This window comes from Candoia aspera, chromosome 1, assembly GCF_035149785.1.
Source record: "Candoia aspera isolate rCanAsp1 chromosome 1, rCanAsp1.hap2, whole genome shotgun sequence".
Lineage (NCBI taxonomy): Eukaryota > Metazoa > Chordata > Lepidosauria > Squamata > Boidae > Candoia > Candoia aspera.
Genome location: NC_086153.1, coordinates 51,861,120 through 51,877,445, shown reverse-complemented (window position 1 = coordinate 51,877,445; position 16,326 = coordinate 51,861,120). Strand labels below are relative to the sequence as shown.

The 16,326-nt window shown below is 40.9% G+C and overlaps 1 protein-coding gene across 2 annotated transcripts in view; it reads left to right on the top strand.

Moving 5' to 3' along the window:
- Positions 1-1,703: 1,703 nt before the first annotated feature.
- DUSP10 (dual specificity phosphatase 10) overlaps positions 1,704-16,326 on the top strand; it is a 39,207-nt gene continuing 24,584 nt past the window's right edge. The window contains exons 1-2 of one of the 2 annotated variants that reach the window (XM_063303930.1): positions 1,704-1,883; positions 4,291-5,131. In XM_063303930.1, the coding sequence (XP_063160000.1) occupies positions 4,333-5,131 (799 nt within the window). In that variant the 5' untranslated portion in view covers positions 1,704-1,883; positions 4,291-4,332. Of the gene's footprint in view, positions 1,996-4,290; positions 5,132-16,326 lie in introns of both variants that reach the window. The other variant, XM_063303923.1, reaches the window with a different exon arrangement.

Genomic DNA, 16,326 nt, shown 5'->3' with positions numbered 1-16,326 from the left:
CCATGAACCTGTCAAAACAGGATTATTTTAACAGGCTTATAGAATGCCTGCAGGATGGTAGCCAAATGAGTCTCAGGGAGTAAATTTTGCCCCAGTGTTGGGAGGACCACCATTGAGGAGGTTTGCCTCTGAGCCCCACTTAAATATCGCATCTTGGGATGATCACAGAGAATGACTAAAATCCAGTCAGTGGAGCTGAACCTGCAAGTAAGTAGGAACCAAGCCACGTAGGGCTTTATACCACAAATAGAAAAATGTATCACCAGATCATCTGAAATACAGTCTTCCAGGATGGGGTGCAAATATGGGTAGTGTGCTATGTCTGCTTTGATCCATATCCTATTTTCATGTTTCCTAGTGACTGGCACTGCTCAGATTCACCCCCTGCTAGCCCAGTGGCCATGCTTTTTGGGAATAACAGAAGTTGTCCCAACCCAGCTAGAAGAAGTGAGGCTAGACATGGCTGCCCTATGCTGTATTATATGACATTCACAGGGAGGTCATCTACAGAGGGCTGGTTTTGAATGTTTCCCCAGTCCAGGGCTGGTTAATAGAGCACAAATAAGGTAGGAGTATTGAAATCTTTGGCCACATACTGAGAAGACAGGACACCCTGGAGAAGATGCTGATGCTAGGGAGAGTGGAGGGCAAAAGGAAGAGGGGCTGACCAAGGGCAAGGTGGATGGATGATATTCTAGAGGTGACAGACTCGTCCCTGGGGGAGCTGGGGGTGTTGACAACCGGCAGGAAGTTCTGGCGTGGGCTGGTCCATGAAGTCACGAAGAGTCGGAAGCAACTAAACGAATAAACAACAAATTGAAATCTACCAGCCCCTCTCTTTGTGCTCTCAAAATTAGACAAATTATACCCAAGACTGAAAAGCTAAAAGCACCAGATGGAGCACTCCGGCCCTCCCCTGTGTAATTCGAGTAGCGATCATAGGCCTGGTGAAATCTGAGAACAGGAAGTGTTATTTGGCTATTTCTCAAAACTGCAAGATGCGTTCTTATTTTCCGTTCTTTATTTAGATCTCATCAACTATGGTGTGGCTGTTTACTCCTTGCTTCGCTCTTGCTTCCCTTGCACTGCCTTAAAACCTCATTGCACCCTTCTCTGTGGAAATCACAATGCATAACCGAATTAAAGGACTCAGAGGGAACCCTGGTCTTCTTGTTCCTCTTGTCCTACAAGCCGCGGCAGATGAAGATAAGAGTTGGACCAACTGATGTTTCTTTGTCTGCAGGGCTGTTCCAACTGAAAAGCTAATAGTCATTCAGCGAGGGGCTCCGGTGTGTTAATGCGTTGTGTAAGAACTGAGTGGTTGCAAGATTCATTCACCGATTCATCCATTCATTCATTGAAAGGGGAAAAAAGGTGGATCTTAAAGGGAGAGTAGTCGACACGAGAAACTGGCGAACCTCGCGAATAAAGAAGTGTAAAAGAGAAGAAGGAGCGGGGAGAATCAGCCAGCCGAGCCACTTGGAGGAAAATTAGTTAAAGGGAGCGATTGACAATTCTGCGCAGGGAAGGGTTAACCACATCCTTCTGGTTAAGTTTACATGTAAATAGGGAGCAGCTGCTACTGCTCCTCTCCGGCTGAGGCTGGCCCACTGGAGCTTTTGATTGGCTTTCAATGACATCACTCGCTCCGCAGGTTATAACACAGAAAGCCCGAAGCGACTGCGACCAAACCACCCCTTAAGAGACGAGGAGCCAGCCACAAGCTCCGCCCCTTACTCATTCGCTCCCAATCATTGGCATCTCCGCGAGGGGCGGAAAACAAGCTTCCAGAAGAGAACGCTTATTGGATGAAGGCCCCGTCTATCTCTTCCACTGCCTCGGCCCCTTTCGAACCTTACATTTACTGGGTAGCAAAAGAGAAAGTAAGTATGTTGCAGCTGGAGATCAATGAAGCCGAGTAGATGGGGGCTTGATGTGTAAATCGCTCACCACAGCCGAGCGCCAGGTGCTGGAGGATATCCATTCATTTATGAAGTAAGTGGGTGACTTTCTTTCATACGGGAGAGAGGCCGGTCTGTGTGTTTATGTAGACAACACAAGAGCTTCGAAAAGAGTTTTTTTTTAAAATACAGTTTGGGTCGAGAAAAATAAGAGGGTTGCCTCTCCTCCAAACCCCCAGCCCCCAACACGACGTTCCTCCTGTCGCCGTTTGTGCGCTTCTCTCTAGCGGACGTTCACCGAATGAATCGGGCGAAAGAAAGCCGTTCTCGTTTGGGATTGCTGCAGTATCTAGGGGGGTGGGGATCGGGGTGCATAAGAGGCATTCAGCTTCGGCATCCCTCGTATCCCCCGGGAGAACGTCTTCCCTTTTCTGGGAGCTGTGGAACTGGATGAGCCTGAGAAGGACTTGTTATTGTTATTGTTGGCTGCGATCTTCTTCAATCGCGACATTGACTTAATGGCTTGGCTGGAAATATAAATTGCTGCAGAGATGCAGATCTTCCCGAATAGCCTGGCCATCGGGAGACAGCAGGGTTAACTTACCTGTACGGCCTCCCAATATGCTCTTCAGATGTTTTAAAGAAAAATCCTCTCCAATTCCACACCTGGCTCGGTTATAAAAGTCACAGCATGCTCCTGTTTTTTGTTTTAGAAAGTCTCTCTGTGTGTCCTTCCTCTCCCCCGCCTTTGCTTCCTTATTCCTTAGAGTACCTGAGGTGCACCCTCACGCGCACCAAGATTTGCGCTTCCCAAACGAGAGGGACAGAGGTTAAAAGGCTACTTTCCTATACTTTATTTCAGATTTCTTGCCTCTGTGTAGCATTATTGGGCTGCTTCTTTCCACCTAGATGACAGATTATTTTGTCCTGTTGTGCAGCAGCGATTTAAATTCATCCTGCAAATACTCCCTCCCCTCCGCAGAGAGAAGAACATTACTTATTTTGCCTGACTGTTGTCTTAGGATAAGGGCCGTACTAAAGGCAGGACGTGATGGTGGAGAGGACTCTATGATTTTAGAAGAGAAGGCAGCTGACTATAGAAAAGCAATAGAGAAGGATCAGTTTTCCTTTTTTAGAAACCTGCTTCTTAAATAGGGTTAAAAATCATTTTTACTTCTCCTTCTGTGCTGAGGCACAGCTGCTTTGGAGGAGATGAGGACAATTGCCCTTACTTTTGTTTGCTATAGTCTGATCCTGGGCAAGCTTACTTTGAACTTAAGTTCTTATGACTTAAATGGGAATTGGTTATCCATAAGTACGGTTAAGTTTTCAAGTTTCAGAGACTCAGAAGGTGATGCAAAACCCCTTTTTAAAAAGCAGTGTCATTTCTGACCCCTTTCAATTAGACTGGGCCAGGTGCCAATGTAATTGGTCACTCAGCAGTGCTGTAAGCTAGTATAAGATTTGATCTTCCAAGATAATAGGGAGGTTTAATTTTTTTATTAAGAAATAATCTCAAGCTATGGAATCATGTGTCCGGCAGTAATGAGAAGAGTTTGGGTACCTTGAGGCACGGATGTTCCAGAGCTGTTATTAAATGATTGCGTTAGCATCTGAATAAAGAACAGTTCCAAAATAGCAGTTCTACTCATAAGAGATACATGACACCATCCCATTTTTTAAAAATTTCCCCTTTTCAAGGTTTGTTTTCATTACTGGACGCATCCTTCCTCCTTTCTTCCTTGGCAATTTTGAAAATGTCTTGTTAAACATTTTCTTTCTTGCAACATTTTCTTCCCTGCTCAGATTTATTTTCCCTGCTTTCTTGAGATGTTATCTTCACATTAGCAACTTTTGACTATTTCATTTATGGATTATGTAGGAGAAAGCCTGGGAGTAGATCAAGATCTGTTCTATAATCTTTCTTCACCTTTAGAGCTTGCTGGCTGGGGAATTATGGGAGTTGAAGTCCACCCTGCTTAAAGTTGCCAAGGCTGAGAAACACTGCCCTTAAGGTTTAAATGTGAAATAAAGGGGATATTCTGTAACAAAAGCCATCCTTGTGCCCACATGAACGTAGCATGTATGAAGTCCTAGTTTGCAACGGATTACAATCTGTCAATTCTGCAGTTCCATGGAGGTTGGGCTGAAGGTTTTTCTGATTTATTTACACTCTTGCTTCTAAATAAGCTAAAAAGTTAACACAGCTTTAGTTTTCCAGTGCTTCTGTGCTAAATGATAGCAGCTGCTAATGGTTTTCTTTGGTTTTGTGCCAAACAGCTCTTGGAATGATCAGTGTTAAGGGAGACTCTCACAGAGGTATAAAGGTGAAAGCTTGTCCATCATAGATAACTAACTTTTCCTCCTCCTCTTATTTTGTTTTTAACAGAGAGAGCTTGAATTCCTTTGACTTCCCATCCTCAGCCTCCTCATGCCTCCTTCTCCCCTAGACGACAGGGTTGTAGTGGCACTCTCCAGGCCTGTGAGACCTCAGGATCTCAATCTTTGCCTAGATTCTGGCTACCTTGAATCTGTTTCCTCTGCCGGCGAAAGCCCCGTGAGTCTCCTCAGCACGGCTGCTGTGTCCCTCAAGGCTGCTAATCTGACGTATATGCCCTCATCCAACGGCTCTGCCCGCTCCTTGAGTTGTGGATGCAGCAGTGCCAGTTGCTGCACTGTGGCAACATACGACAAGGACAATCAGGCCCAAACCCAAGCAAGCACCGCCAGCCTCTCTGCCAGCATAGGAACCTTGACTCCTTGCCCAGCAAACCAAATGGTCAACAACAATGAGAACTCTGGCCCTCTGAGTCCATCCGGTGGTGTGGGGAGCCCAATCTCAGGTCCAACAAAGCAACTGGCAAGCATCAAAATCATCCATCCCAATGACCTGGCCAAAAAGATGACCAAATGCAACAAAAGCCACCAAGGCCCAGTCATCATTGATTGCCGGCCTTTCATGGAGTACAACAAAGGCCACATCCAAGGGGCTGTTCATATCAATTGCTCTGATAAGATTAGCAGGAGAAGGCTTCAGCAGGGCAAGATCACTGTCTTGGACTTGATCTCTTGCAGAGAAGGGAAGGATGCCTTTAAACGAATCTTTTCCAAAGAAATAGTTGTTTATGATGAAAATACTAATGAGCCAAGCAGAGTAATGCCTTCACAGCCACTGCACATAGTGTTGGAGTCTCTCAAGAGGGAAGGCAAGGAACCACTGGTTCTCAAAGGTATTTATGGCCACTGTTCTGCTTTTTTCTCCCCTGGAACCAATTTAAGTTGGGCAAAGAAGATCTGAATCTTGACTGGGTTACCCCTTCCCACACCACACGTATACTGACCATTACTTCCTTTTGAACAAAGTGATGTTCAGAGGAGATCACAGCCATCCAGATATGTTCTGGACCTTCTGTGTTTCCTGGGAAGGGAACCAAAACAAAACACAAACCCACATAAAACTATTATTTAATAATAGCTTTCTGTGGTACTGTTAATAGAAAGGACCATGAACAGGACCCCATCTCAAGATCTCAAAGCACAGGCTGTTTCAATCATTTTTGGAACTCCCAGTTGCTGGGAAGAGGAACATGTTCTACACGGCCGGGGGAAGGAGGAAGTTCAGGCCACTCATACTTCCTTTTGGGGTAATTTTCTCCCTAGTTTCTGAAGGACTCAGCATGTTAATGATCTAAAAGAGTTTAAAAAAAACTTTAAAGTACTTTAATAAAATGGGGATTGACCCTAATGGGCTGGCATTCAAAATACATACTATAAGCTCCCTTACAGTTTAGTGGTGTATATGTGCCTCAAAAATGATTTGAAATAAATACTTCAGATCTCAGATAAGTGCAGCCCATCTCTGCTATTTATTAAGGTAGCCCAACTTTTTCAGGCTTCTGTGCAAACCTGAACAATAACAAAAAATGCTGCTGCTTTAAGAATCACATCAATCAGTCGATTTCTTAAAACACTGGCACTATTTTTCAGATTTGAGCAGAAGCCTGAAAAAAGGGGGCTATTTTAAGGAATAGTGGAGAGATGCTGCACTTATTTAAGGTCTGAAGTGTGATTAGCCCCAATAAAAAGAAGTGTACCTCATACACGCCCATCTGCATGCACCATATATACATATACATATATACATATACATATATACACACACACATACACACACACACACACACATATATATATATATCCAGGCTTGCTGGTTATTGACTCAGTCATTTTGTGATGAAAAATATCTGGTGATTAGTTACTTATTACCTTATTACTTAAAAGCATCATTTAAAAAACCTTTTGTTGTTCTATTGCTTGTTTTTATAAGGTGGTATCTTGTGTTAGTATAATACAAGTGCTAAGTCTTTCAGTGTAGAATATTGGAGCATTGTGCTTTATCACTGTTATTATGTCCTTCCTGTCAATCGGAGTAGTTTGTAAGCAAAATTAAAACTACAAAACATAAATCCATACCAAACAATATTATTAAAATTCTGTGGCATTGCCCCTGGAAAGGATCATGAAAAAGCGCTATCTAAAGATCTGAAAGGCCTAGTTGCTTTAGCAATTTATTCACAATATTTATAACTCACGAAGTGATAGATCAGGAGAAATGTTCTTAAGAAGAAAACCTTTGCAAAATACAAACATCATTCTTATTCTGAAACCTGAAGAGGCTGAACGTAAGAGAAATAAGTACTTTAAAAGGCCTGTCTCTTGGGCTTCCATCCTGATTTGGGCGGCGGGTGCACACAGAGTTTTCAAAGCACACAGGAAGAAATGGTGGGTGATGGTGAAATGACCTCTTATAGGCAGATTTGGACTAGATAGTCTAAGCTGAGCAGCTCTGAAATCAAATACATGAGCTGCAGTTTATTAGAATATACTGTAATGGTCATTGTAAAGGTATTGAGTTAATATATATACTGCTTTTAATGAGGCAAGTTGTTTCACATTCAGACTATGTCAGTTATAATGAAGCCATTCGAAAATTAATGGGACTTAAGTTAATCACTATAACTAATAATCTCATTGATTCCAATTGTACTTTTCATGAGCATCTCAGTTTGAATGCAATCCCCAAACAAATGACTATCAGAATTTTGAAATTCAGAATTATCAGCTTAAGATTGATATAAGACAGCTTTAGGTATCATTTTTAGAATGATAACTGAAGTGAGCTTCATAATTCAGTAATGAGGAATGGCATGCAAAAATTTAGTCAAAGGTCTAAGAATGCAAAAGTTTAGTCAAAAGTTCTACTCATTTTAGAATACTTTCAAGAGAAGAACAAAAAACGAGAGAAAGTGGAGAAAAGTTGTCTGGCTGGTTAAAAAAAGCCTGTTAAAATATGTTTAGGTATGCAGCTATGAGAACTTTGCAATTAAACTTCATGGTAAACTGTCCTTTTGACTGAAAGGCAAGGTACTTTTTTTTAAATACAGAAAGTAACTTTAATATGTGTGGTATAACTTTGGGGAATTGAGATTGCAAAACCTGCAGGAATGTGATTTCCTTGAGAAACTATGCAGGTAGGGGGTGGTGGGAATTATCATCCTGGAAGTTTGGAGAAAGCTATTGATGGCAATAAATGATCTGTTTCAAAATCTGAGTAAGCAAGACTTCTTCAGTAGCAATTACATACCTCATCTGGTAGTAAGTTCCACTGAATGCGTGGGATATGATTTGTAAATAGATATTTAGGATTGTACTGCTATTCTTTTTCTAAAGACAGCAAAGCTAGGTTCAGTTCCTTGGCCTTTGACCTCAAGATTATCAATACTGTCTGCTAGGACTCTGATAAGGCAGGCGTCTTCTGACAAATATTGTTGTTAGGAATCCTGTTTAGCAAAGCTGTTGCAATCCAATGGTAGCCAACCTTTTTAGATACCACAATAAGATCCAAGGATGGGATACTCTAATAGACCTTGCAGATTTTTCATATGAGTCTGTTATATGGAGGGATGCATAGCAGCATAATTAATGCAGGAATATATAAGGTTGATTCTTTCACCAGTACTTAATTGCATAACTCTTATTATACCTCTAACAATAAAGGTAGTGTATGGGTCATATGCACTTAATTCTATTAATAAGGCAGTGAATGATTTTCTCTTCACTCTTTGCACCTTCAGAATTTGTTTCAGGAGAGGGGAGATTCTTCTGAGCAAATTGTGAAGGCCTTCAGGAAAACACCCTGTTGGCTAAGTCCTGTGCGCCTTGGCCAGGGGAAGGTTGTGCCTGTGCTCCTCTGTAAATAGAGCATCCCGTTGTAAAAATTCACCCAGTTGTGATATCTTTGAGAATTTCGGCTGTTATTTTACAAACCATTGTATTCTAAGGTTGTCAGTGGAACATCATTTTTAGATGAAATGGAAAGAAAACATCTTAGTGTACTTGTAACACCTCTATTTCCAAGTGCGCTTGGGACTTTTAGAATAATGTCCGTGCCTAGGAATTTTTTTTCAGTTTTGGAATCGAGCTCAACTTAAAAACAAAAACAACCATTCCTGGTAAGCTTCAGGAATTTTTACCTAGGAAAATTCAATCTGATGAATTTTAGCATTTTCTGTTGCAAAACATGCAGAGATCTACAAACAGATCTACAAACTCTATTTTCTCTCCCTCTTGTGTACAGGAATTGCTTGCTAGCCTGACTTCTGAAATGGGAGGTATCCTCTGACTATAAAAGGCTTTGTGCAAAGTGGAATTAAAAATGGCTTTTACTGTAACTTAGTTTCAAATTGGGATGGACTCTCTTGTCTCCATTGGAAGGAAGTTGGGTGGTCTTTCACTCCTCTTCAAGCATTAATTCATCTTAAAATTGCTATGGCAAGCGTTGTACGTACTGTTAAGTTGGTCCCTTTTTATGTAAGTTTGGAAGCATTGATTGGGAAAGGGGCTATGGGAGGTTGCAGAATAGACAAGATGGCCAGAACCACATGACTGAAGTCTTTTGCTCATGCAGAGATGGCACTATCTTGCCTCTTTCCCCCTCGAGATGTCCCTGGAATGGTGAGAAAGGAAGAGGACAACTACTTTGATACTGTGAATCTGAAGGCAGCATGTCCTCAGCCACTTCCCCCCACCTGATGCCTTCCAGACCAGTGTTTCTCAACCTTGGCAACTTTAAATTGTGTGGACTTCAACCCCCAGAATTCCCCAGCCATGCTGGCTGGGGAATTCTGGGAGTTGAAGTCCACACAATTTAAAGTTGCCAAGGTTGAGAAACACTGTTCCAGACATTATAACTACCATAGTTCTCAGACACACTGACCAGGGATTTGGGGGATTAGAATCCAAAGCAGCCAGAAAACACTAGGGTGAGGAAGCCTGATCCGTAGAGAGAGGTTGAAATCAAGAGAATGGCATTTGGTCTTCAGGATTTAATTTTGGGGATCTGCAGAAAGAACCAAAACCTAAGGAACTTTAACATTGGTTTCTGCATTTACAAACTTTTAAAACAATTTCCACTTTGAGTTTTACAACAGAAAAAAAAGGAATATGGAAAATGATGATAATGATTCCCTGACCAGCAAATAGAACTTGTGGGTTTGTAACTGTGTTAGTCATAATTACAAAAAACCTTCATTAGCCTAAAGTTTAAGTAATTTTATATGGATCATAAATACCTCACTGCTGATCTGCTCTTTTATTTTACAGAGAACTATTAGAGGAGAATTTTGAATTAAAGATATTTTAAAAAATCTCCTGGGATACAAGCCCAACTCTTGGTGATTTCATGGGTCTGTACTTGCAGTTTTCCTGGCAATAGTATACAAGTGGTTTATCATTGCCTTCTGGGAAGTTATTCAAATTTTCAGTCGACCCTACAGTTCTGGTGTTCCCTGGTGGTACCCTGTCTAAATAATAACTAGCCCCGGTCCTGCTTAGCTTCTGGAAAGGTCAGCCAGGTGCTGCCACCTGCTGAGGCAAAGGCAATAGTTACTCCATCTCAACACATGGTTCCTTCTTTTTGAAAAAAATTGACAGCCAGGGATAGTAAAAGGAGATGTGTAATACTTTTAAACACTTAATGTCCTATACTGTACATTCACTCCTGAGTTTTAGAAGATTGAAGTTGAGTGTAACTGTGATTTCAGGATGGTTCAGTGTATGAAGTCTGAGAGGTAACCAGGAGTCCAAATCTTTAGAAGTAAGGACCCATGGAAAAGCAAAAACTGGGGCCCCTCTGAAGCTGTCAAACTGCTGATTCGGAGTGAAAGCATTCTTACACCATCACCCAGCAAAAAACTGCTATGTCTGTGTTCTGAAGCTGGAAGTTTAAAATGAGCAGAAACACTGAGTAGCTTGATCTAAAGATGCGTTAGAGAAGATATTAATTTTCCCTCCCCTTTTACCAGTTGGAAACAAATGTAGGTTGAATCAAAGGATTAATTACTACACTATCCTTTTTGAAATTTAATGATGGCAGAAAAATATGAGCAGGAAAAAGAATGATCCTAATTTCTCTGTATGATGTTCTCCTTTCTTAAAAAAATCACTATTTGAAAAAACAGTAGCAAGAGAAGGCCTTGTTTGGAAGTAGGATTTGGACTGGATGCATATTATCATCAGGCTCTGCTTCAGCCTCTGTGCTTGCAGTGTGGTTGGAGAGGTGTTTGTTATTCAATTTCACTTGTCAGATGGAATTTTTTCCATCATGCTTCAGTAGCTCCTAATGCCCTGGGTGTGATGCCATTTTTGTTTTTAGATATTGAACTAAAACTGAAGTTGGGCTATGGAGCTGCTCTGCTTTTTATGTTGAGTGAGGCTGTTTCTTGACTGCAATCCAGTCATAATTTATGGCCGGCCCATCTGATCTTCCTGGTTTATGTTTGTAAACATTGGTTGCTAACTGCCTTATCCAAGTTTGTCTCCACTCCCTCCCTCCTAGTCTAGTACCATGTTCTCCATGTTTGGTGCTGCCTGTCATGCAGACTGTGTTGTTGCCATTTCAGTGGTTCAGTGTCACACAGAGGAGAAACTGATCAGAGAGCCTCTACTGGCCTCCTCCCTGTCCCCCCCTCCCCACCGATTAAGTTACAGGCTTAATTTACAGCTCTGCCTGGTGACCTCGATCAAGTATATTTTCCCTCTTCTAGACATCTGGTGTATTTTGTTGTTGGTTTTTTTAAGTATAAGGAAATGTTGGAAACCACATAGAAGGCCAGATTGCCTTCCTATTAAATATATTATAAGGTTACCTACTGGAATGTACAGATAAAAACTCTAGTTATTTTATCATATGTCTACCCTATCTTTACTGTAAGAATTTCAGATGTTCATATTCTGTCTCTCCTATTTCTATCTCTTAGTACTATGCTTCTGTAGTGTATAAGCCTCTGGTTGACCACTGTGGGAACAGAATGCTGGATGACATAAACTAGCCTTCCCCAACCTGATGAGCTCCAGATGGTGTTGGATCTTCCAGAATTGTAGCTTTTATGGCCATTGGTTTTGAGAAATGTGGCTTCATTGTACCATGAAGATTGAGACAGGTCTTTGTTATAATGCTCTTACATTAGATTAGATTTAGGACTCTTATATTACTCCTGAAGTAGAACTTGGCCCCCTGTTAATAAATAAGATCTTCTCAAATGAAAGCGCCAACTGCTGGCGTGGTTTTCTTCCAGATGCTTCGGTTGCCATTTTGCAGCTTGGTAACTGAAGTATTGACCTATAGCAGTGACTCTGCAGCTCTGTTAAATAACTCATAGTCCTGCCATAAAGCAGAAGTAATCTGTCTTGAACATTCACCTATCTCTAGCATAATTTGACAGAAATGACCTAGGGCAGATGATTGGAATACAGACTTACTCTAATGTTGTCCATGTGCTATGGTGGCTATGGAGTATGAGGTTCAACACATTGGATTGAGAATGGCTAACTAATAATTACAGATGTCCTTATACTGTATTATGTTGATCCTTTATGTTGATATTTAAAAATGAACCAACAGTGTGATATAGTAGTTGGAACCTTTGATTAGGAGCTTAATGTTCAGATTCAGCCATGGGAGCTCACTGGATGACTTTGGGTCAGTCACTGGCTCTGTTTCCACATGCTTACTTAGATCAATGGGGGACAGTGTGTTCTGGGAATATCAAAAAGGGATTAATTGGCCCAGGGGTTAAATTTAACTCCTCAAAAACTTAGCCATGCACAGTTAAACTAACTCCATTCAATGTTGCTGTAGGAACACCTACATCTAGGTGTTCCTACAACAATATTGAGGTGACCCATTTTGGTGCTCTAGTTGGTTTAAAGAAGAATTGATTGCCAAGCCTGGCAGAGAAGAATGCATGTCCCAAACAGTGGCTTTGGCACCCAAGCCGAGGGCTCATGGAATACTTAGCACTTCCTATAAGGGTAGTGAGATTCTGCCTTCCCCAGATAATGCTTTTGGACTTTGAGAATGCCAATGACAGTGGATATGTCATTTTATTTATTTTAATCAAATTTATATGGCCACCCATCTCACAAGAAGTGACTCTATACACTCTACACATACAGAGTGTGTGTGTGTATGTATGTGTGTGTGTGTGTATATACACACACACATACACACACACACACTGTACTATATACTATATTAGTGGCTGGATGGATTCAGTGTCTTGTTGAAATTGGGCCAGTACCCCTCAGCCCAGTCTACCTTCTGGAATGTTGTAATAAAATTGGAGAAAAGAGTACTAGGGGTGTGGCACTGGAGGACAGGTGGAACCTAAATCCGGTGAGTAAATAAATATAACAGTGATTGCAACCCTTGGTACTGTTAATTCAGATGTGTTGTATACCCATTACTTCATATCCATTAACAGTTAACTAAGAAATGTTTAACTTCAGTACAAATCTCCTGGTTTGATATTTGACTGATTGGTAAGTAACACAACCCTACAGAGAAACAGAAGAAATGTGGTAGTTGAGAATACCCCAACTAACTAGCTGTAATTTTAGTTTGATTTCATGGAACAGTGTTGTTGTTGTTCTGTTTGGCAGCATGGCTTAGTATGAGATTTTCTCCCCTTTCGTTTTTAGGAACCAACTGTGCATCATGTGATTTTTTGAAAGAAAAGGAAAAAATAGTTTCTTTAGAGCAGGGTTTCTCAGCCTTGGCAACTTGAAGACGTGTGGACTTCAACTCCCAAAATTCCCCAGCCAGAATTCTGGGAGTTGAAGTCCGCACGTCTTCAAGTTGCCAAGGCTGAGAAACCCTGCTCTAGTGGTTTTCTTAGTTAGAATATAATGTTTTCCTCCTCCAGTTCTATATACAGAACTGCTTATGCTATGCTATTTGTAAAATGACAGCATATTTATTCTAGCAGAACTTGCTTTCTCAACAATTTTCTGAGAATTAAGTGCTGCCAGTGACTACTTCTGATGTTTCTGAACATCAGGTAGTTGACTGAGATGGAGAATACACAGACTTTCAGGACTGCACTGGTTTAAAAACCAAGTGCTATTTCAGTGGAACTCAGTCTTAAGAGAGTAATGCTGTGTCGAAACCTGTTTTGCAATTTCTTCACAATTTTCTTCCTTGGCAAAAATGCTTTTTTGTCTCAGAATGCTTAAGATTTTCTTTTGATTTTCTCTGGTTGGTACTTTTGGGCTGACTTACTAATTAGCAGTGCTAATGCTGGTGTTATGCAGCTTCCCATCACTCCACAGCCTTCCTAGCTGCCCAGTCTTTCCAACTTGAAGAAACCTCTTGGGGGAGTTCCTTCCTGAATTTTTTCCTTTGATTCAATTGAAATGCAGGAAGCCAGGGCGTCTGCAGACTACTAGAGAGATTATTGATTAACAGTTGAATACAGCAGCTAGCTTGCAACTAAGTAAGTAACAAGAAGACACTGAACTCTACCGCTGAGAATTTCTATTCTTTGTGGAAAGAAGCATACCAAAATGAATTCTCTTTCATCATATTGAATGAGCATTGGTAGGAAAAAAATATGGAATCCTTTTTCATATGTTTGCCAGTTTCTTAACTATGGGAAGCAATTGGTGCGTGCTGGGTACTTCCTCCTCTCTCCAATGCAAGTCTTGCCAAAATTTTTGTTAGTCCCAGTCATGATTGTTAGATCTTCACCATTGGTGATCAGTTGATGCTCACTGGGCCTCCCCTCTTAATTGGAATTTTGAGAGTCTGATCAGTGTTGTTGAGAGTTAGTGCCTTTGCCAATGTAATGCTGAAATATGTATTTGTCCTGGAGAGCACAGGAAGAGGGAAAAATAAAATTAACGGCAATTATGTGGTGAAGGCCACAAGAGACAAATGATTCTAGCAGGAGAATTAGGCAGCCTGTATGCTTTTGGTGTGGCAAGGCACAGTAACACTATGTAAAGCCCTTTTTCTTAAAAACACAAGGTTATATCTTTTTAGCAGGAAGGTTGATGAGCAATTGGATGAAGTGTGGGTTTAAGGCAAAGGAACTAAATACAGTGGGAATGACTGGAAAGTTTGAGCGAGTAGTTCCTGTTGTTTTCTACAGTGTTGTCAACTATTTGGTAGATCTTATTGGTAACTGCCATGCTAAGTTACTGAGTCTTAGAAACACGTATCAGGCCAGTTTTCTCTAGTCTTCTGATCTCCAGGTGAATTGGGACTGCAGTTCCCACAACGTTCAGCCAGCCATGAGGAATTTTTTAAATTTGCCAGTTTTCCAAGCACTTTTGGAAGATATGCTGTATTTTGGTAAGGGCATGCTCCAAGTTGTATGCTAACCCTCAGGTGAGGTCTATTAACGTGAGACATGCCCCCCTCCCCTCACCATCATTGAACAGGATGATACAGGTTAGGCATTTACCCTCATGTGCGGCATTATCAGTTATCTGTTGGCAGTTGGTTTTTAGTTAGAGGATCAGGGTTACCTTTATTTTCATGCTGGCATCTGAGGAATGTTTATGCCTTCCAGTTCCCCACAGAACTCAGATGGCACTTTGTTGTGTGCCAGTGACATATCCTACCGGGAATTTTCTATCAAGAGCCTGCATTCCTTTTACTGTGATGAATATCCTCTGGTGGGAGGAGATGGGCCGTGACAAATTTGATAAATAAATAAATAAATATAATTATTTTTCATTTTATGTGGACCATAGTTTGGAAAGTGTTATCAAAACATGCATTCAAAACTGAAACAGTGCTATTTTATTTCTAAGCTCCTACTGTAACTTTATAGATCAACATGTATTCTGAATAGTGATACAAAAGGCACGTGGCTTGTTGAAAGTGAAATGCTGTGGGTTTTTCTTACTTGGGCAAACCTATTTTGTTTTGTCTGAAGCAGCATAGTTGTTATTTAGCATTATCTTGTACCACATTTGGTTCACTATCTAGACTGAATTCTTGCTTTTATGCTTATTATGGGAAAATACAGGAATTCAGGCGGGAAAGGTTTGATCAGCTAGCTTTGTGCTGCAGTTGTGGTAGGTGCTACGGTGTCACCTTAAGAATGCTAATTTGAAAGTTCTCATTTTTATCTATGCAAATAGAAGATGAATATGTTTGCGCAGCTGACTGTTAAATGGAGTTAGAGGATAATGTATCGATTCTTAGTGTTTTCCTTGAAATTGACTTCATTTGATTTGAGAACAGCTGTAGCTTTGTTCAGATATTTCTACTTGCACATTTCCCATCGCATTTGGGGTGGGGACGTCAGCCACCCATTGCGGAAAATTAACTTAAGAAATAGCATATTGGTTCTTGCCACTGTGCATTTTAAATGTTTTGAACAGCCATAAACATCGCTAAAGACCCAAAGGGAGTAAAGTTGTTAACTTTAGCAAAGGAGGTGTATTTACAGTTCATTAACAGTGAGCATTCCCTGTGTTAAAAGTTCCAGATTGCTAAATTCATCCAAGGGGCTTCTCGTTCTGCCCCTTCTCCAAATTTCTGAATGTTGCCCTTTGTGTTGTCTTAATGCTTGCATAATCCCCCACATGACAAGCACCAGCTGCTGATTTTGTTCCTGAACCAAGGCTGCAACGAAGGGCAAACTGTTGAGTTAGATACCAATACCGTGCTGGCTGGGAGAAGGACAGAATCAGCTCTAAAACCTCCTAATGGCCATATTAATATTTCACACAAGTCATTTTCTATGTATGTGCATGCTGGCTAAGCCTGGGCAAAATGATAGAGCACCTTTAACTAGTACTAAAATAAAATACGCATAAATTAATGAATTGCCCTGTGAATTCTCCTCCACTCTATAAAAACAATAGTGACTTTTTGTATTACAAATCTATGTGATAGTTGTGGGAGAAACTCTGACATGATTGATTTTATCTCAGCCATCTTCTCTTTTCCTCCAAGAATCAGAAAAGAACATTCTTACTGAAAGTTAAAAACTGTGAAGTATTGAAATTTGGATCAAACATCAGTTAAACTCTTTGGATGCTCCAGTTTCAGATAGAGACTCATGCACCG